Source organism: Ctenocephalides felis, unplaced genomic scaffold, assembly GCF_003426905.1.
Source record: "Ctenocephalides felis isolate EL2017-DRISC unplaced genomic scaffold, ASM342690v1 CF-g0.4_SCAFFOLD_03571, whole genome shotgun sequence".
Classification (NCBI taxonomy): domain Eukaryota; kingdom Metazoa; phylum Arthropoda; class Insecta; order Siphonaptera; family Pulicidae; genus Ctenocephalides; species Ctenocephalides felis.
Window position 1 is genome coordinate 45,465,887 of NW_020539725.1, and position 21,122 is coordinate 45,487,008.

Below are 21,122 nucleotides of genomic sequence, written 5' to 3' on the forward strand. Positions count from 1 at the left end.
GCTGAAGAGCCTTTTTAGAAGAGAATGATGAATGACTGACCTGAAATAATAAATATCATAACTGCCTGTGTAATTTTTTATTTGTGTGTTATACGGTCTTTAAATAAATAAAGGTTTCTTAAAAATGCCGCTAATAATCATGACAGGAATACCCAGTAGTGGAAAAACTCATCGAACACTAGAAATAAAAAAATATTTCGAGGAAGAAAGAAAGAAAACAGTACATGTGGTTTCTGAATTTGAAGCCGTCACAAAATCAGGTTATTCAAAAAATGATATTTATCTTGATGCCCAAAAAGAAAAAATCGTTCGGGGCATTCTAAAATCTGAAGTTTTTCGATTATTGACGAAGGATAATGTTGTTATTCTAGATGGAGGAAATTATATAAAAGGTAAAGGTTACGAAGAAGATTTAAATAATATGTAGCATTTATCAATTAATAACATTTACTTATATTAAAACTCATCTATGTTTATATGAAACATCTTCTATTAATTATTTATTATTTGTAAAAGGATACAGATACGAATTATATTGTGGGAGCAAAGCTGCACGAGTTCCTCAATGCACAATTTGGACATCTATATCTAAAGATGATGCTTGGAAGTTCAACCAAAATTCCAACCTTCCATATACAAAAGAAGTTTTTGATGAGCTTTGTTTTCGGTATGAAGAACCTAATCCAACAAATCGTTGGGATTCTCCTTTATTTGCAATATTTCCTGAGGATGAGTGCAAGTTTGATGAAATTTATATTAGTGTATTCGAAAAGAAGCCACCTGCTCCAAATTTATCAACACAAAATGTGAGTATTTTACTTTAAGTGAATTTTAGAAAACTGACAACTGTTGTTATATATATATATATATATATATATATATATATATATATATATCATATCATTGAAACATATATATGTATATCATTGAAATACAATGAGCTATAGTATTTGATAAAATATTATATTAACACTATTATATATTATATTGCTTTGATTTCTTTATTTATAAATGAAAATTTAGCTAAAACATTGATGTGAAAACTATTATAATGTTTTTTTGATATTCTGGATACTAATGGTATTGGAGGACATAATGAAGATAATTATAAATTTATTTATTTTCATTTGAATTCATACTGAATTAGCTTTTGTTTTTTTTAACATACTGAAACATTCAAACTGCAAATATTAAATACTAGTGGTTGAGACTAGCAAACAACAAAAACCAAATGATGTTATATATATCTTATTTAGTTTTATCTAAAGAAGGAAATATTTTGAATCAAATAAATTTTATGCCTGACGTTCTATACAATTATTTTTTAATGATTATTTCATTTTTCAGCCCCCACTGAGTGCACCAAATTTTCTTTATGAAATGGACAAAATTACTCAGGATATAGTTGGAAATATCATTACAAATCAGAAAATGGGCAATTCTGGTCCATATAAATTACCAGGTAATAAAAGTGTAGTTATAAACTATCCCAGCGACATTACAATTGGACAATTATCAAGACTTAGGAGACAGTTCTTAACATACAGTAAAATGCATACAAATACTTCTAGTATAGAGAAAATTCCACAATTGTTTGCCCAATTTTTAAACTCTAATTTAAATTAAAGCCAGTGTACAGTGTAAGATTTATACATATATATTTTTTCTCTTGTATATACAAAGATTAAACATGTTTGTTAAAGCGATTTTATAAAAATCTATAATATAGTTTATTTATCTGACCTGTAAATATTTTAACAAAAAATATTTGATATTATTTCATAACGATTAAAGCTTTTATATTTTTACCAAAACAAGTTAGTTCTTAAAAAATTAATTTGCTTCATTAATATATGTCATGAGATCAATTTTAAGCACCATTATGGCCATTGTCAAGTACTTCATTTTCAGGTTTTATGCACACAAAGAATACACTTTTATATTCACTTTGTTGCATAGATCGTGGATTTTGAGCATATTTTGTTTGGACATCTGTTTCTACTTTCTGAAACATATTTAATAATATTTTTATATAAACTGAATTCATTCTAAGCAAACTCAGCTCATTCAAAGATTTAATATTAATATGAAAATTTAAAATCTTAAATAAAACTAATTGTAATAAAAGCAGGTTGATTAATGGTTGTAATTAATTATCAACTAAGTTTGTGTTCAAAATTACTAAGCAATCAATTATATCTAATACTGGAATAATAATTACTTTTATAACAAATCCTATTTGTTGTATGATTTCTAGTAAATCTTCCAGGCTGGGTTCGATACTAAATTCAAATGGTACATCACTATAATGGTACAACAATGGTCCTAAGTTGACCCATAATCCACCAGGCATTAGAATACTGCAATAATTTTGAATAATTTTTGATAATCTCTAATTTCAATAATATTGTTTGAAATCTATTAAAGTGCTGTTATTACTACACTTACTTGTAGATAGTCTCAATAAATTCTACAACATTGTTGGCACAGTCAATAAAGAAACATGTAGCAACACAATGCCATACATTCGGATCTTTGTACACCTAAAATAAAGAAATAGATAGAGAAGTTGCCATAATATATTGAATCCAATTTTGCATTAAGTAATATAATAATACTTCTAGAAAATCTCCTGCAACCATAGAAAAATTAGGTAGGGGCGAGTTCAGAATGGGAACTACATCAGGAAAACGAGAAGGTTCTGTTTGGTCTGTTCGCTTTACATTGTTGACATTTTGGTGTAGCCATGGGTAAATAGTATAATCCTCAGCTATACTACACCTATAAGTTTTGTTTGAAATACAATTGGATCAAGTTAATTATAATTAAAGTAACTATAATGAGTAATTATAATTAATAAACAGATTACTCTATTGATAAAATCTATATAGTAGTATGTTTCTGAAGTACTTTCAATAATGTGAAATTTCAAAAATTTTACATTAATTTGTGATATATATTAATACCTATTTAACACAAAATTTGAAGCAAATAGCATGAAGACCGAAAATTCATTTCCTTGACAACTATACCCACGATGCGCTAATTCATAGGCCAGACGACCTAAACCAGCTCCAGGCACTAATACTTTTATATCACAGAGTAATCTGAAAAGTAAGTTTTTGACACTTTTTCTTTGTATTGTACAGAGAATGCAATTAATTCAAGATAAATTATTATTACTTAGTTCAAGATTCAGAGTACGAAATATCCAAAAAGAAACTAAATATTCAAACTATTAAACCTATACATATATAATAAGAAGACAACTATTTTTTTTGTTTAAGAAGAAGTTTACAAGTGATTATTTTCTTTTGAAAACATATTTTTGGATATGTTAGATCAAAATATATTGAAGTACAAAATTATAATATAAATAAATGATTATTATTTTTAATTACATACCCATTTTCACCAGGATAATAACTTTCAATTTCTTTTATTATTGGCTCATAACATTGTTTTCTCTCCTCAGCCCCTTCTTTACTCCAATCTCTAACAAATTGTTTGAGAGTAGATTGTACCTTAAAACAAATTATTTAGCAGAAAAATAAAATCATTAATTTGCTCATTAATTTTTACTAACAAATATTCTTAAGCCTTTTGTAAATTCGATAGACATTTAAAACACTCATATGTTAATGGATACAGAAATTAAAATGAAGAAAATATGTTTCATTTGATAAAGAATCATTACCCAGTAGGTACATTTAGTTATACCAAATCATTTTAAATGAACGGATAATAAATATTAAGTAGCAAATTCAGTGAGTATAAAGTGAATTGTGATTGATGATGCCATATCAGTTTAAAATTAATTTTATATTTTAATCAACTATTATTATTATTATTATTAATTTCTAACCTTGTCCATATCCTGATTAGTAGGTCTAAATTCACTGTGCTCTTGTGAAATGTTCGAAACAACATTGTGAAACATACAGTCAACATCACGTATAATATGTAAAATAACTTTATAATTGGCTTCTATACATTCACGAACGCGTTTTAAGTTTTCCCTGTACTTTTTTAACAAATTTTGATGAGAAGTTGGCAAACTATTTAAATACTTCTCTGTTTGGTTAACTCTTAAGAAAGAATATTTCCTGAAACATACATAATGAACATATGAAAAAAAAATATTTGCATTGTTGTAAATGTGTTTTCTTAAAATTTTACCTGTAGTATTTAAAAGATGCTAACACAGACATAAAATGTTTTTTCTCAACCTCATTTTTATATGAACTGTCGTCTTCGAAAATATCTTCATTAGACATTTTTGTATATCTAAAAATTAAATTTTGTTATTTGTCAAAAATGTCCTAATAATTAATCTGCACTTTGGCAATAATTAAACCAATTTATTAAAGTAAAGTTGAACACAAACAAAAGAAACGTCTATAGACTTGCTATGTATAAAGCACCATTCTCTTAAATTGAGTATTTAATAGACTAATAGAGTAATGCTGTAACGAAACGATATACCTTAGCACGAAAATAATGAGAGAGTCATCTAGTGTCTTCAGTTTGCGTTTACCATGATATACATAGTTTCGAATCGTTTAAGATCAATTTAGATTTTTTTAGATTTGCATATCCAAGATGAAAGAGAATTGCTGTTAATTTATATAAATGAATAATTTTTGTAACAATCACATTTGCTATTACAGCAAATTGCGTCAGTTGGTACCCAATTCATTATGTAGTCTAGGGTTGGTACCACTGAGTAATAATTCTGTATAAATATTTTAATGAAGGTTAAGAATATTCATGTCACAAACATATAATATGAGAAATAATTCAGATTTAATTTTAATATATTATAGTGTTTACATGTAGTATTTTAATAACTTACACGAAGAATTTAAGTTTTATGTATTGGCCACAGCCATGAAATATTTTGCTCCAAAAAAATCTTAAAATTAAATGGACGAAGTATTATGGCTCTTTACAGTGACAGTTGTGGTTTTAAAAATCAGCTTGTGATAAACTGTCTGTTCTATTTTTAGTTTTAACTGATTTTAAAATAATATTTGATTAAGATAAAACACAAAATACAATATTCAAGTAAACATGATACTAAATAAAAGCAAAGTCTACAGTTGAAAATCACTTAATAGATAATAGACTTAATGAATCATCTCTCTAATACCAATTAGTTTATCTTAATTTGATTATTTACAATGTCCAATCAGACACCAGACAATAGTATATATAACAATATCACAGAAATTTGCAAAAATGTCTTTATGCAAACATCTGGAACCCGACCTCCTGAAAATGTGCTTAAGCATTTGCGTTCTAAATGTTATGAAATATTATTGAAAAAATCATGTTATAAATATCCTGATCCTCCTGATATAAATATGAGTCTGTTGAAAAAATGCTTCATAATGAAGTCTGATATGCAAACAATATGTGATATGGACAGAACAAACCGATTGGAAAAATGTACACATAAAATTATGAATGAAAAAATTTACAAGGAGGAAGTATTCCAAAAGATTCTGTCTCTCTTAGTTTGTTTGGCTGATAGCTTACAGTATATGGAGCCGCTGAATTTGGTAATTATAATCATTATAGTTTTACACTCATGAAGCTTGTTCTGTAATGTAAGGACATTCCTCAAGTCCATAGGCTTAAAATTAGTTTATTAGTTTAAAAGCAGTTCATACAAATATCAATAACCTATACATATGCTTTTGTAATTATACATATTATAATAGCAATGCAACTTTGTAGATATTGGCTTGTTACTTGTATAACTTTTGCATAAGTGCAATAGATGATTTATTCAAATATCACTACATATTTCTAATGAAAATGCTGATATTATTGCATGAAAATGAATCCATATCTAAATGGATAACTTATTATATTATTGCGTTTTATTCACCTAACATCAGGTACCCTGGACATTTGGTAAGAGGGATGAATTCTGTTTAATAAAATCAAGAGCTGATGTAGGGGACAGTTCTCTTTATCCTATGTATAACATCGGAATGTTCTCGTTGAATGATGATTTGGATAAAGAATACTATAAAGATCCCTTTAGGCGATTGCAAGAAGCTGAATGCAGAGGCCAGTCTGTTAACCCATATTTTCCACACTTTGGTACTGAACTTTTGAAGTTAGAACCAGGTAAACGGAAATGTTATTTGAGTTTAATAATATTTCAATATAAATTCATACACATGCACAAATGCACACACACAAGATTAATCTATATGCATTAATTAAATTATATATACAAACACAAAATTCACATATTTGTCTAAATATATTGCAATTATTTATGAAAACTTTTTATTTATACATTACAAAAATTTTATAATATTAATGATGTTTCATTTAATTTTGCTCAAAGATAATTTGTTTTGAAATGATATTGAATGATCTTTTTTTTTGTTCTAGGCAGTGGATTACCACTTCTAGGGCAATTTTTACCACAAACAAAAAACTCCTTGCTTAGTAGCAGTAAATTGAATTCCAGTTATTCCGGAAAATTTTTTGATCTCAATAAAAATATTATAGCAAATGATGAATCTATGGATTGCCTTTGTGTATGTTACCTTGCTTTAATTAAATTTATAATGACAGAAAATCAGAATTCAAAATATTGAATATCAGTGTTTTATAAAATACATGAATATTTTGCAGATACAAGAAAAAATATCAAATAGTGGCTCAAGTAGTGATCATCATGTCACATTTTGCACATCTAACGAAGGAATTGTTGTTGAGCCCGCATCATCTGGCCAAATTACTTCAAGAGGATCTTTTCGTAGCGGTACTGGTAGTGGAGTGTCAATTAGAACATTAACTGATCAGGAAGATGATGCTTTAGAATTGTGGTCTAAACTGGAAGTCAGTGATAGAGCAAATAAACACAGAAACTGGAGTCACTTAGGTATGACTGCTGGTTTTGATAATCTCATATTCAATATATGTTCTTATATCAAATTATAAGATGGTCTATTTATTTGCCATATAAATTTTTCTAAGCCAATAATAATATCATATTTATATTATAGGTGATGTAAACCCACCAAAAGAACCAGAATTTGCCACAGAAGCTGATTCTGCACTATTATTTTGGACAATTTGCAATCCAACTATGAACTACATAAATTTAGACACATCTGATTTTATAAGGGATGTAAAACATTTGTTAGCCGGCATTTCATCACGAACGTTTCTTTACAATAATAATATTGACTCCTTTGAATTAATAGAAAATGTTGCATTGCCACAAAAAAGCCCTAGCTGTGCTGAAGGGTATTCGGAGAGTTTTATTTGCGCTGGAAATTGGATAATGCGATTAACGAAAATGTTTGGTGGATATAAAGAGAACAAGGGTTTTGTATATGAGGTTATTATGAATAATTTAAAATCACAAACTTTTAACAAATCAGATATATATTTGAAAATAACTATTATTTTTCTAGGCACTAAGAAAAATAGTTTGTGATTATCTATTCTCCTATCAACAAATAATATTTAATATTTCATGTACTTCTGTAATTGAATTATTTCAAGAAACATTGGATCTTCGAACACAAATTGAAATATTAGGACACCTGTTTACAGAATTTGAAAAAGGTGTATAGTAAGTTTATTCAATCGTTTTGAATCATTTTTTCATAAATGTTTTTTAATTTCTTTTTAAGATTTTCCTCAAGGATCTCAATTATTAACTATGATTTTATCTAAAACAAATGACGTGGTTAATAGGGATGTGGAACTTATACTATTTGCAATAATTCGAGAATGTTGTACTGTGTATTTTAGGTAATAAGAAAATTATATTTTGTTTTTATATACTTAATTCTTAAAGTATGTTTTGATAATTTTTTAATGAAATTGCATATTATTTTTAGAATAATACAGCAGTGGCTATTCACTGGAATATTATATGATCCATATTGTGAATTGTTTATTGTGAAACATGATGTAAGTGGGGGCAGTAGACTCCACTGGAACACGTGTTACACAATTGTTGATAAAGACACACCTGCTTTTTTGAAAAGCATATCTAGTGAAATTTTAAATTGTGGAAAGAATTTGCAATTACTAAGAGATTGCGATCCAACAGTAAGTATCAGATATTATGATATTATAATTGGTATGTTTATCTCTGGGACATGAATCGACAATTAATATGAAATGGTTTTGCCATTTTCATTTTATTTGGACTTCTTGTATTAAATCAAATATCATATCGGTAGTTGATTATATTTATATTGTTGGTTTGGAATCAGAAGTACAGTGTAGGGCCAGATTTATATTCTGGTTTTATGAAAGATATTACCTAATTCCAATTGTTTAGCTCGTCAATAGGTACTGAATACTAAGTGAATTTACAATATCTTTATTATTGTTTGCGTATTCAAATTTTTACAGCATCCATTAGTTACAAGTTTGCCTGAAATTGCTCCATATATACCATGCTGTATGTCCTTGGAAGATGTGGCGGAATTAAATAATGTTTGTAATAAATATAATGACAAAGCTGTAAAAATGTGTGGAAAATTGATCACTATACAGGTACATTTGGAAAATGAGAAATTGAAAAGGGTTGAAAATATTGCCATTGCTCAAAGAAAAAGGATTGAAAATTATGAGAAATGGAAAGGTAAATCATTATTCTTATAGTCAAATGTATTATATATATTAGTCAAAAATAAAATAAATTTACATTAAAGATAAATTCATTAATAAGTTGATCATATTAAACTAGATGCGGATTTAAGGCTGAAGCAGATATCAAAAGAGAAGAAAGACCAACAAGCCAAAATATTGAAACAACAAATAATGGAAAGTAATACGATCAGAGAAAATGAACGAAGAGAAAAAGTCAGAGAAGAATTGATTTTAATTAAAAGAGATAAAATATTAATGGAACAACAAAAACAAAAAATTGAAGAAGAAAAGTAAGTTAGTTCTGCTGAATTATGAAAATATTATACTATATTAAATATATTATAATGTAAATTATTTCTATCTATGTATGTTATGACAATAAGGATTGTTATGTATATCATACGCTCTTAACTTAAACTTTTTTATCATTCATTTTTTATCAAATTTTATCATTTTTGTCAACTGATTTTTTTTTAAAATATTAGATAGGTTTTGAATAATCATTTAAAATGCAAATAATATAGCAGTTAATTAGTTAATTAATTTGATTATTAGGTCTAAAATCAAAGAATATTATGATGAGCTTGGTAGTATTGTGCAAGCAAAAGCTATAAAAACACAGTGGAAAAATAAAAGACGTATTAATGATGAAAAAAGAGTAAATTTTCTCATAAATGAGAGGGAAAATGATTTAAAACTTTGATGAGTTTGAGTGAATCTCATAATCAACAAACACATTCAATTATAAATTCTGAAGATAAAATAGATAAGCAAGTAGCAATAGATAATTTAAATGATATCCCTAGAGATACAGAGGAAAGAAATGTCAATGACACAAATGCAACAAATCTAAATACCATAATAAAAAATATTGAAATTAAGATTAGTCACATGGACATGGATGCTAATGAAGAACTTTTGACTAATGCTGATGAAATAATGACTTTTACTTAAATTTGAATAAAAAGGATTCTTCAGAAAGTGATACTGATTTTAGTTCGACCCTAGCAACGCCAGTATCTGATATAAACATTCTTGAAGATAATTTGAATGAAAATGTTGAAACTGAACTTGATAATGCTCAAACATTCTCAAACGTTGATAATAAAATTGATAATGTATGCAAAACTGATAAATTCAATAATTTGGTTGAAGATTTTCAGAGTGCTAAAAGAAATAAGTTGAAAGTATTAGGCACTTCAGAACAAATTGATAACTTCTGTTATTTTAATACAAATAATATAGACAATTTATCACAATCTGAAAAAAATAAAAGGCACAATCTTGGTCATCATTATAATCAAGAAACTGAGGATAAGATACCTATTGTGAAAACTCAGGCACAAATAAATAAAGAAAGATATATGGCTACAGAGTTTGGAATAAATGAATCTACAAGAGAAACCAGATCTTTAACTTTGAATTTGAATGCTGAAGGTTTAAGAAATAGAGAAAAAATGTTCTTTAGTAGTTTGGATTATTTAAGTAATAATTATGATAAATTGAGTGAAGGCAGTATGAAAACTTCAAGATCCGTTGGTCATATGTCAGTTGATTCAACACCAATAACACCTCAATCATCAAAAGATACTTTTGAATTACCCGAAAAAGAGCTTATAAATACAGCTGATATAATTGATATTATACAAAAGCATAATGATGATATTGCTACGGCAGATATTGATTTGATAGATGGTTTCAAGTTTCCAACATGTGATGATTACCTTCTGAAGGTTTGTTTGAAAATTGATTTCGTGCTTTTAACCAATTTACATAAAAATATTTATTTTTTATTTCATTTAAATTGACATTTAACATATTTCAATATTACATTAAACTACATATTAAATTAATTCATATATTGATTGAATCCAATTTAGTATTTCATGTTTATAATTGCCAAAGACTTTCTAATTTAATCCACCACAAAAATTGAAAAGATTTGTTATTAAATATTTTTTATTAATTTCATTGACTTTTATTCACATTTCCAGGAAAAAGAAAGTTCTCATGAAGTGAGTAATTTAATTGTTCCAAGATTTGGAATGGACAGTCCATTCAAAAATTGTTTGGTAAGCCTAAATAATAAACAGTTGTGCATATTTGGCGGTGAAAGAGATGAGGACCAGCTTGATTCGACCACAATTGAAGGATTGAGCATAGGAAATATCACATCATTTTTGCACAAATCGGTACAAATCCCATTGCTCGCTCAATATGACTTGGTATGTTATTTGATAAAAATTAGGATATAAATGCTTACAAAGCATTAAAATTAAAATTTGTTATTGTATATAATATCAATAATTTCCCATTAAATTGAAAAAAATATATCATAATTAGGTGCGAGATGCCGTTATGCATTACTTTATATCTGAAGTGGACATTTTAGGACATTTTTATTCCTTACGGCGATTTTTACTTCTTCTTGATGGAGAATTCGGTTCTGCTTTATGTGGAGAAATATTTGCTAAAATGGAGAGTGGATTAATGCCTGCTCATGTTCTCAGTCCATCAGTCTTGCACGATATTCTGAATCGCGCCTTGATTGTTTGTGGAGGAGGTAAGAGTTATTAATGGTGGATTATTTAAAATAAAATATTTCACTTGTTTGACTTTTACTTTTTGAACAAAATATTTCAGTGTCTGATCCTAATGCAGAGAGATTATCTTTTTGCCTTCAAGAAACACCTCCAACACATTGGGAGCACAGTAGTGCTGATGCCTTGAAGTGTTTACTTCCATCATACAAAGCACCTTGGCCGCTCTCGATGATTTTACCGCAATCAATTCTTGACCAATATGCTTTGATATTCCAGCATCTGATGAAAGTGAGAAGAATTGCTTTTAAATTAGAAGAATGTTTTGAGGTCAGTTTTTTTTTAAATTTCTATTATTTTATTACTATATTTTTGAAAGACCTACTGAATCAGATAGAACTACTATGACAATATTATGAATCAAGGACATACTTTACTTGTAGCATTATTTAAATTATTTTAGGTAAATGTGATAAATTTTCTCTATATACTTCTTATTTATGAAGCTGGAAGGTTTAACAATTTATTTCTGAAACATAATTACTGCAAAAGAATAAACAGAATAATAGTTCTCAGTAATAAATTTATTTTTGTTATATTTATTTTATAAAAATATGATCTTCAGAATAAAACATTTAATAAGAGATTCAAAAACCGAAATACACCCTGATAGTTTTTGAGACTAGTCATAATAATATTGAAACAATCATTTATGAAACTATACTGGCCTTATGCTATGAGCTACCACCTTCTTATTGAACTATTTTTATGTACAATTTGTAAAATTTTTAAAATAATCGGACTATAAAATATTATTTTCAAAATTGTAATACTTTTGAGTACAGAAAAAATATTTCCAAGCCTAGTACAAATATAGATATGTAATTTTTTTATATATTATAGCTTAATCCTTAAAGCTAATTTTTAGAAGATGTGTATCTTTTCATGATCTTCAAACTTTTCAAGACAATGTAAATTATCCCACCAGAGCATAAGACGATTTTTCAATATTAGTTTAAACCATGGTGTTAGAGGCCCTTTTAAAGCTTTGAGATGCATTTCGAAATCTGTTCGTGGCATATAAATCAATTCACTTATCTCATTAGGATTTGGATTTAAATTTAAATGCTTCTGTAAAAATAATATATAATCCACTTCATATTCGCCCCATTGGCCATCACCTTCATCTCGATATAAAATTCTTGTTAGATATTTAAATGAATCTAATGGAACCTCCTGCTCAGCTATGCCTAGTTCTTGACCAAGTCTTCTCTGTGCTGCTCTCTTGATACCTATCAATTTAGATAGTCCATTGAATAAAATTCAATCATAAATTCATATTTATATATGATTTCCATGATTAGGACATACTATTTGAATATAAACTCATATCTTTTGACAAATTTATGTTACTAATACTAACCTATGGCATCTTTTTCAATTCTTTCATTTTCTAAATTATACAAAGGGTGACTGCAACAAGCATTTGTATAATAGTTGGGAAAAGTCACTTTCTCATTTGCTCGTTTTTGTAATAACATGTCACCATTTTCATTGAATATAAACACACTGAATGCTCTGTGCAATTTGAGACCTTTTTCTACAAAGTGACAGTTCCTTTTAGAACCAGGTCCTAGCGGTCTATCATGTTGGTCTACTAAAATGCACAAATCTTCTAAAGCAGCTTCTTGTACATTAGTTTGAGTCACTAAACTTTTTGTTATTGTTCGTTTCATCAGAGGCTGAGTCATGACAGTTCTTAAAATTTTGTACATTTTTATATTTAAATTAAGCGTATACCAAATACTATCTCTTATACAGCATTATTTATTAGTAATTCCCTGATAATTAATTAATTTAATTAGATGCAGTAGTATTATTTTTTAATTCTTATAAGAACTCAATGCTACGGAATGTGATGTTTCGCTTTCTAAATGTCAAACTAGGTTAACAATTCGAGTGCTGCCATATATGTGGACCTTGACATTCGACTAGCGCGCAATTTGAATGATATTATTATGAGCTAATTTGAATAATGAATAACAAACTATTATTTTCTGGTACAAATAATCTTGTATATTATCTTTTTAATTATATCTTTAGCAGATGTGGACAACGTAGATGTCGAAAAAATTAACGTAATATTTATGTTATATGTATACTAGTGGTGTCGTATGGCATCGTGTCTTAAAGCAAATTGCTGGAACTTCCCGTACCGAAACGAAATGTTCGAAAAATATTAAATGTTTTCAAATAGATTATTATAAATTCTGTAATTTCGTCTAATATTTATAAGAATTATATAAACTGAATCACAAAGTTAAAATTATTCACTTAAAATATATAAGTAAGCTTTAGAACTTTAACCAGAATTAAAATTGAAAGCTGAATTAATTTCGATATACAATATATATATATATATATATATATATATAATATAAAATATATATAAAAATGGAGCTCTCTTTCAAATGTCCGAATAAAACTCGAAAACGGCTGAATTGATTTGGCCAGTCTTAGTCTTGAAAAATTCGTGCCAATCCAGAGAAAGTCCAAAAGGTGAGAAATTATTTCAAATCCGCGTAGAAACTTTACATTTTTAATTTGAAAATTTTTGTACAAGCGTAATTTAAATAAAACAATGGACGGTGGAAATTTCGTGAAATGTCAAACGCTTTTGACAGATGATGTTCAATTACGTTTAATAGGATGTTTTACGCGAATATTATTTATTTATGATAAATTTGTAGTAAATAGTTTTGTTTGTAGTTTTATTTATATAAAAAAACATTAGTAAATGGGCCGCAAGTGTTACTAGAGACTCAAAATATAAACTTTTTTGATATGTTAATATGAAAATGCACTTTTTGGCATATTTTTCTCAAACACGGTGCTCTAAAAGATCTTATTTGTATAATTATATACTCATTGGTATTTATAAAACATTTTCTAGGTTAAATTATTTTTTATTTATCTTATTTAAATTCAGAACCTAAATTTGGTATCGATCAAATGGACATTTTGTCGAATAACATTTTTCCAGTTATAATTTCCCAGAATTTATCGCAGAATAGATAGTAAGATATGAAGGTCCGGGATTAAAAAGGTCCACCACCGATGTGCCAAAAATCAGTAAAGTTAAGCATTGTTTAACAACAATATTTGAAAGTAGAGGAAAAAAGATGTATAGCCAGCTATAAACTCGATTTGAAAACGATAATCTTTGAAATGGGGTAGATAAACGGTAATCTTTGAAAATCCATAATAAAAGTATTTTCTTCCGTCAGTAGTTTTAGCATTAGTTAAAAATGTAATTATTTTGTAAAATAAAATACCTTTAAAATTATAATAAGGCTTTAAACCTTTTGCCACCTGCCGTTACAAGTTACCCCGCATATAGGATAAAAAGGTCTAGATAACAAATTTTTGGAAGACATCAAAAAAGCACATTTCTACAATGATGAAGTAGAAGTCAGTTTACTGAACGTAGTCAGATAATTGTTCGTTTGATATGTCTTATTTGTTGTGATATAATTGTTATGGTTTTCACAATATAGTTTATATTTGCTCAAAGTCAAATTGGACCTTTGTGTCTCGCCCTGCTCTACATATATACTTTTTATTAAATTTACTTTAATTCATCGAAACTTTTCAAAAAGCAGGTCAAAGAAGAAATACTTAATTAATTTTTTATCTCTCCTCGCAAAAATTTGAAAATTTTGTATAAGCTCATTAGTATTATCCAGAATCCAAAAAGAATCTGAAAAACTTGAAACGTAATTAATAAGCCGAAAGACCAAAAAAGACTCGGATTGGATTATACGATGTTTTCTATAGAAAGTGTATAAAACTTGCAGTTTGATTGTATTGACAAAATATAGACAAACTAATGGGGTTTATTGTTTTTATAATACCTGATTGTATACAGCATTCAAACAACACATCCTTATACACTGAAGTATTAAGGTGCGTCCACACCTAACGAACGAACACGAACGAACATGTCGAACAAGAAAATACAAAGAAGAACGAACAGGAACACGAACGAACGCGAAAAATTCCAAACGAACTTGAACAAACGCTTAAAAGCAGTGAGCGCTTGAATTTTCGTATTCGTAGATGTTCCGTGAAACGTCAGTTTTATTATTGATATGGATGTAAGCTTTAATCATACGGCATTTTCACTGGTTTTTGTGTGATTTTTGTTTGTGTATATTTTGTAAATATACTGTAAATAAATTATTCAATTAATTTCACTCAGTTTTTGTATTTAATATTTATATTTTGAGTCGTTTTCTTTCCTCAGCATTCATATTCAGAGCAAGCTGAACATTCCAGGCTTGAGCTAACTATACTCGATTTTCAAAATCTCATCCTTAACATATATGTTGAATGTCTGTTTATGATAACAAGTTTAATATTTACTTGTAAAGACTACTATTTCTTCTTTACTGCAGCTTCTGACGTCCCAAACGTTTTGCCTACACTTTCCCAAGCATCATCGTTTTTTTCTGATAACTTTATAAAAAGGGTTCTAAGTATCCCATAATATAAGAAACTTTTCTATTTCATTTATGAATGATAAAATTACGTCATTTGACCATTTCATAATTTATTCAAAATTTTTAAATTGTACACGATAATTAAAAGTAAATATTATTAAATTATTAAAACTTATTAAATCATTAAAATTATTATTAAATTATTAAAATTATTAAAACAAAAATGTTCGTTTGCGTTCCTTGAGACGTCCACATTGCACATACGAGTTCAAACATGAACGAACAATTCCCTTTGATGTACCGACAAGTTGCGGAACATTGCTCGCCATGTTTGTTTATGTTCGTTCGTGATCGTCGTGGCGTCCACACTATGCTGTTGCCGTTCGTTCTGGTACGTTCTTTTATGTTCGTTCGTGTTTGTTCGTTAGGTGTGGACGCACCTTTAAATATTTTTGATTCTCTAGAAATGGTTTAGAGTATACCTTATTCAGCAAAACAACGTTTGCCGGGTCAGCTAGTAAAATATAAAATTGAAAGCTGAATTAATTTCGATATACAATATATATATATATATATATATATATATATATATATATATATATATATAGTGTAAACTAGTCAAGATGATTATTCAGCAACCCCACCAAAAACGATTGTTAAGCGATTGTCTTCTTCAGTTTTACCATAATGCAAAATATTTTTTTTAAACATTACGCATAGATGTTTATAAATGTAAAGAAGAATGAATTTGAAAATTACTAATTATGGTTTAATTACGATTAAAGATTATCTCACGAAGAAAATTGTGGATGTATAAACAAATGATAATAAAATAAATCATAGATAGCAACTACATTTCCCAACAATAATATTGAAATCTACAGAAATTTTAAATTTAGCTTTTTCTCAAACGCCAATTTATATATTTACTACTTGACTGCAAATAGTTGAGAATATTTTAATATATTTCATACTCCTTGCATCCTATTATTACATTTTTTTTGACAATATCATATAGAACTTTTGGGGTCCAAATTCGGTGTAGTTAGAAATGATTAAAATGTAATAAGTTGTATCCAGAGATGTTTGTTTCTTTATCTCACATATTACAATAACCATAATTTATTCTTAATGCTTATTATAATATTGAATAGATTTATTGAATATAGTTTTTCTGTAGTCGATGAATTCAGCTCTGAGGTCGTGTGGTCAAGATCTTTTGCGCTCAACGCAGTTTCGAAGCGTCCAATTATGGCGAGGTATCATGTCTCATTTCGTTCGATCGTGGCAAGTATATCAGACTGGTTCCGTACTCTATTCAGCGACCTGGAAGTTTGAGAAGCTCCTGCAGGATGTCAAAGGTGCCGACGAGTTGTACCGGAGACATAAGCAGTATGTCAAACATATATCATTTCTGTGAGTATATATATTTGAATATCAATAGATTATGTTTTCGCCAAAAAAATTGAATTTGCTAATTTTATTTCCGACGTATCAAGTTACTTTGAGTCGTTTGACACTGAAGCTTTGCGTACTGAGTTTAATGACATATGCATGATTCCTTTATATAAAATGATTTTTGCCACGAAGGAGAAGTGTGTATAAGTTTATGAAGGCGTTTTTTCAGAAAACTGCACCGATTTCAAAAATTTAAAAGCCATCAAAAATTGAATAGAACTGAATATCGCATTCCTTTAAATATGATAATCCAATATATCATTCGAAAATCGTGTTGATTAATTTTTGGCAAAGATTTGTTGGGTCGTATCTTTGTAATGGATCGTTAAAGAACTTTTTGTGATTTTAATGAAATTTTTAATTGAAATATTAGTGGTAAGGTTAGAAAATACTTCTTGCATGTGTTAGACGCGTATTAATTTTTCAATAATGTGTAATATTTAATCCATTTGTCGAAAATAACTAACATCTTTGCAAAAATTAGCAACATGAATAATCTGCAATAGTTTCTCGCATTATAATGATCTACACAAACTAGCCATACTTATAAATGTATAAATTATTATACTGATTTCAATAATTAAGCCGATTACTTACACACTTCGGAAAGCTAATGTAACTTGTTACTTACGCACCTAGTTTTCTTGACATATTTTCGACCGTTATTTAAATATTACAGATCTTTTCAATCCGCGAGTTCCAACAAGATTCGAAAAGTTTTTGATAACTGCTTCACAACAATATTACTATTCAACCGAACATTACATGCCGGAGGATGGATTCCGCGCACTAACAAACCAGAATTTAAACATTCACGTTTCAAAGATTTGGAAAAAATATTTATTAATTTTGAAGATATAGCAGCACATTGTTATAAATTTTGTTTGAAACTTTCTATTTGCGGTTATCAGCCTATGCTTGCAGAGTTTGTCGATTTACTTGACATGAATGGGTATTATACGAAGTTGATGGGAAAGTATACAAGATCCAATGTTGTATTGTTATAAATTTTGTTTAAAACTTTCTATTTGCGGTTATAAGCCTCTGCTTGCAGAGTTTGTCGATTTACTTCATATGAACGCATATTATACGAAGTTGATGGAGAAGTATATAAGATCCAATGCTGTAACTGTTTATTAAGGTTTTATTGATGTTTTTACTTTTTCTATTCTGTTGTTGTATTGCTAATTTCTATTTTTATGGATTTCTGTTTTAACTAAATGAAAAATGAAAATAATTAAGTTTTAGTTTATCTTAGTTAAGATTAGTACTTAAATTAAATTAATCAGGGAGAATGCGTATTAAATGTTTCAAATTATAGATACGCTAAAATCTTGATGTTGTCTTTATAGGAGAAACAAGTCAGCTTTAAGCATTTTTCAGCTCAAGAAGAAATAAAATTTTTCTTGAGCATGAGAAACCTACATATTAGATGTTATATTTTCATGTATAGGCACAAAGTTATTTAGTAATATTTTTACTGATTAATAATAGTACTTTTGGAGTTATTTTAGAAAAATGTAAGAACTGTTTCTGCCATCAATTATGTAAATAATGAAAATTATTTAAATTTTATATTAAATATATTATAATTCAACTGTAGAATATTTTATGCTGCAATTTATTTAGATAGTTTTAATAATAATCTAGATAAAGTATCATATAATACATGATTTTTTGAAAAGTGAAAAATTACATGTGATGATTTTAGTGTTTAACCCATAGACATTACACTAGTGTAAGGTGTATGGTTTAACAACTTAATGCTTACAGCCGAACTCAATTTGTCGCTCAATTTGTCGCACATCATCAAAAGAGATTTATAAAATTTTATATATTCTATTGCATATATTAATGTAAGAAAATCCAATAACTTTATTACTTCAAATATAATTATACATCAACGCGTTTGGTCTGCGACACGATTCCTTCATTTGTAATAATATAAAAAATATTATGATTTTTTGACAGTAAGTTTTTAAAAAATGTGAGCATTAAGTGGTTAAAATGATCAATTTATGTTGAAAAAAGCGCTTTTATCAAAATATAATTAGAGGTAATGAAAGTAAAAACATCAATTCCAATATTATATGAATGAAATGTTGAAATAACAAAGGAATAATTTATTATTTGGAGCTTAGAAGATTTTTTATTTAATTAATAGTGAACTGTGTGATAATTTTTTGCTTTTAATAATTTCATATATTTGTTTTTTTTTAACATACGGAGTTCTATTTTACTAGCGTGCAATCAATATATTAGTGGATGCACAAAAGTAATGTGATAAGTGTTGTATATTGATATTGCAATATAATTATTTATTAGTAATTTTAGCTATCTTTTATTAACCTTTTGAAGGAGATGTTTATGTTTTATTCTAGGAAATCCGACTTTATAAAAATGTTTCTGATAAAGATTTAAAAAAATGAATTTTCGAAAGAAGTTTTCCCGAATTTTTTTTAGGGCGTTTTTTTTCCTGTTTTAACCCAGAAATTTTGTCCATCTTTGTTAGCACCGTGACGGGAGATCCTTTGGAGCAGAACCCGATTGGTCGATTTTTGTCACGCGATGTCTGCGCCGATATTATATTTTTATGCAGAATTTTATATTTTTAAAATTAGAAATTTGTTATGATGTATTTTTTGTATAATACTGCAAGGGTGATTAAATAACGACCTAGCAGGTGTTTCATTGCACTTGGTACTATGTATTGAGTGTCAACTCAAGTTTTTGTTGAGATTGCTCATTTTGTTTAAATGAGCAATCAATTGCTTCTGCCAGGAGCAGAATCTGATTGGGTCGTCTCATCTGGACTTTTTTGGATCCGACTTTGGTCGACCGGGGCTCTAGTCGACTAGCGGTCGCGACAGATTTCAAAGTCGTCGTCGATCTCCGAGTTGGATTGATATAAAATATTGAGGGAAAAATGTTGGTTTTTCCTATACATAAATACTAGTTATTCTTCCAGTTATTATTAAACATAACGAGATGCTGCCAAACATAAATGCATTCGGCAGAAGAAATACTACAAGGGTGATTATGAAATAACGACCTAGTAGCTGTTTCATTGCACTTAGTACTATGTACTTTTTGTTGGATTTCATTTTTCACTTACTTTAATCTATACTCAAGTCTTAATTAGTTCATTTTAATTCAGTCAGTTTTACTTAACTTTGGACTTACACAATACAAATCAAGTTTCCAACTTAGTTTTTTTTCTCTTGCACAAGGATATCTTCATTATTATTAAGATAACTTTATTTTTATTATATAATTTTAATATTATAATAATTAGTATTACATAGTAGTTACATAGCTACAAAGTTTACTACATATGCGATAGATGTCGCGCCCATAATTCATTCATATGCATTTTTCAATAGCACATTCTCTTAAATATAAAGAATGCATGTTCCTATACGGGTATTAGAACATCGGTCACCAAATTTTTTTTCCAAAAAACATTTTTTCGCAAAAATTTTTTTTTCCAATTTTTTTTTCAAAATTTTTTTTTGACAAAAATTTTTTTTGACAAAATTTTTTTTCCCAAAATTTTTTCGACCAAAATTTTTTTGAGAAAAAATTTTTATTTCGTATTTTTTTTGACCAAAATTTTTTTGACAAATATTTTGGGCCAAAATTTTTTTGACCAAAATTTTTTGGGTCAAAATTTTTTTGGGCCAAAATTTTTTTAACCAAACTTTTTTGACCAGAATTTTTGGGTCAAATTTTTTTTTGACCAAAATTTTTTTGAGTCAAAATTTTTTTGACCAACTCTTTGGGTCAATATTTTTCTGGGTCAAAATTTTTTTGACCAAAATTTTTTTGGGTCAAAATTTTTTTGGCCAAAATTTTTTTGGGTCAAAATTTTTTCTACCAAAATTTTTTTGACCAAAATTTTTTTGGGTCAAAATTTTTTGACCAAAATTTTTTTGGGTCAAACTTTTTTTGACCAAAATTTTTTTGACCAAATTTTTTT

The 21,122-nt window shown here is 27.8% G+C and overlaps 5 protein-coding genes across 6 annotated transcripts; 3 read left to right on the top strand and 2 right to left on the bottom strand.

Annotated features, from left to right (window-relative positions):
• LOC113384640 (protein KTI12 homolog) lies at positions 1-1,737 on the top strand. The gene is made up of 3 exons (XM_026622384.1): positions 1-392; positions 517-806; positions 1,348-1,737. The coding sequence occupies exons 1-3, from the start codon at positions 125-127 to the stop codon at positions 1,624-1,626; spliced, it is 837 nt and encodes a 278-aa protein (XP_026478169.1). The 5' UTR covers positions 1-124; the 3' UTR covers positions 1,627-1,737.
• Positions 1,738-1,748: 11 nt separating this feature from the next.
• LOC113384639 (carnosine N-methyltransferase) lies at positions 1,749-4,619 on the bottom strand. Its single transcript, XM_026622383.1, has 9 exons — positions 4,486-4,619; positions 4,180-4,287; positions 3,866-4,106; positions 3,406-3,524; positions 2,967-3,107; positions 2,619-2,781; positions 2,449-2,543; positions 2,222-2,360; positions 1,749-2,005 (listed from the first exon to the last, which is right to left on the bottom strand). Exons 2-9 carry the CDS (start codon positions 4,275-4,277, stop codon positions 1,871-1,873), a joined length of 1,131 nt encoding a protein of 376 aa, XP_026478168.1. The 5' UTR covers positions 4,278-4,287; positions 4,486-4,619; the 3' UTR covers positions 1,749-1,870.
• A 337-nt stretch (positions 4,620-4,956) lies between these two features.
• On the top strand, positions 4,957-9,376 carry LOC113384791. Of its 2 annotated transcripts, XM_026622549.1 has the most exons (11): positions 4,958-5,564; positions 5,907-6,141; positions 6,415-6,563; positions 6,661-6,910; positions 7,035-7,372; positions 7,449-7,602; positions 7,671-7,791; positions 7,881-8,094; positions 8,404-8,635; positions 8,741-8,933; positions 9,199-9,376. In XM_026622549.1, the coding sequence occupies exons 1-11, from the start codon at positions 5,184-5,186 to the stop codon at positions 9,344-9,346; spliced, it is 2,415 nt and encodes an 804-aa protein (XP_026478334.1). In that variant the 5' UTR covers positions 4,958-5,183; the 3' UTR covers positions 9,347-9,376. The 2 variants fall into 2 exon arrangements, with proteins under 2 accessions (XP_026478335.1, XP_026478334.1); XM_026622550.1 differs by lacking the exon at positions 9,199-9,376 and having other exon boundaries at positions 4,957-5,564; positions 8,404-8,661; positions 8,741-8,816.
• A 603-nt stretch (positions 9,377-9,979) lies between these two features.
• On the top strand, positions 9,980-18,594 carry LOC113384792 (gamma-tubulin complex component 6). The gene is made up of 6 exons (XM_026622551.1): positions 9,980-10,376; positions 10,638-10,868; positions 10,987-11,206; positions 11,287-11,513; positions 16,866-17,101; positions 17,823-18,594. Exons 1-6 carry the CDS (start codon positions 10,008-10,010, stop codon positions 18,148-18,150), a joined length of 1,611 nt encoding a protein of 536 aa, XP_026478336.1. The 5' UTR covers positions 9,980-10,007; the 3' UTR covers positions 18,151-18,594.
• LOC113384793 (isopentenyl-diphosphate Delta-isomerase 1) lies at positions 11,761-13,103 on the bottom strand. Its single transcript, XM_026622552.1, has 2 exons — positions 12,607-13,103; positions 11,761-12,475 (listed from the first exon to the last, which is right to left on the bottom strand). Exons 1-2 carry the CDS (start codon positions 12,956-12,958, stop codon positions 12,108-12,110), a joined length of 720 nt encoding a protein of 239 aa, XP_026478337.1. The 5' UTR covers positions 12,959-13,103; the 3' UTR covers positions 11,761-12,107.
• Positions 18,595-21,122: the final 2,528 nt, after the last annotated feature.

Bases quoted from the DNA above. Each gene is read 5' to 3' on its own strand.
- LOC113384640 (XM_026622384.1), top strand. From the start codon at position 125: ATGCCGCTAATAATCATGACAGGAATACCCAGTAGTGGAAAAACTCAT. The intron at 393-516 runs GTAAAGGTTACG...TATTTGTAAAAG, and splicing joins TGGAGGAAATTATATAAAAG to GATACAGATACGAATTATAT. The intron at 807-1,347 runs GTGAGTATTTTA...TTCATTTTTCAG, and splicing joins CAAATTTATCAACACAAAAT to CCCCCACTGAGTGCACCAAA.
- LOC113384639 (XM_026622383.1), bottom strand. From the start codon at position 4,277: ATGTCTAATGAAGATATTTTCGAAGACGACAGTTCATATAAAAATGAG. The intron at 3,108-3,405 runs GTATGTAATTAA...CTTACTTTTCAG, and splicing joins TATTATCCTGGTGAAAATGG to ATTACTCTGTGATATAAAAG. The intron at 2,544-2,618 runs GTATTATTATAT...TCTTTATTTTAG, and splicing joins TTGCAGGAGATTTTCTAGAA to GTGTACAAAGATCCGAATGT.
- LOC113384791 (XM_026622549.1), top strand. From the start codon at position 5,184: ATGTCCAATCAGACACCAGACAATAGTATATATAACAATATCACAGAA. The intron at 5,565-5,906 runs GTAATTATAATC...ACCTAACATCAG, and splicing joins ATATGGAGCCGCTGAATTTG to GTACCCTGGACATTTGGTAA. The intron at 7,373-7,448 runs GTTATTATGAAT...TTATTTTTCTAG, and splicing joins ACAAGGGTTTTGTATATGAG to GCACTAAGAAAAATAGTTTG.
- LOC113384792 (XM_026622551.1), top strand. From the start codon at position 10,008: ATGGCTACAGAGTTTGGAATAAATGAATCTACAAGAGAAACCAGATCT. The intron at 10,869-10,986 runs GTATGTTATTTG...TATCATAATTAG, and splicing joins TGCTCGCTCAATATGACTTG to GTGCGAGATGCCGTTATGCA. The intron at 11,514-16,865 runs GTCAGTTTTTTT...GTTTTTCTGTAG, and splicing joins AATTAGAAGAATGTTTTGAG to TCGATGAATTCAGCTCTGAG.
- LOC113384793 (XM_026622552.1), bottom strand. From the start codon at position 12,958: ATGTACAAAATTTTAAGAACTGTCATGACTCAGCCTCTGATGAAACGA. The intron at 12,476-12,606 runs GTTAGTATTAGT...CTAAATTGATAG, and splicing joins AATTGAAAAAGATGCCATAG to GTATCAAGAGAGCAGCACAG.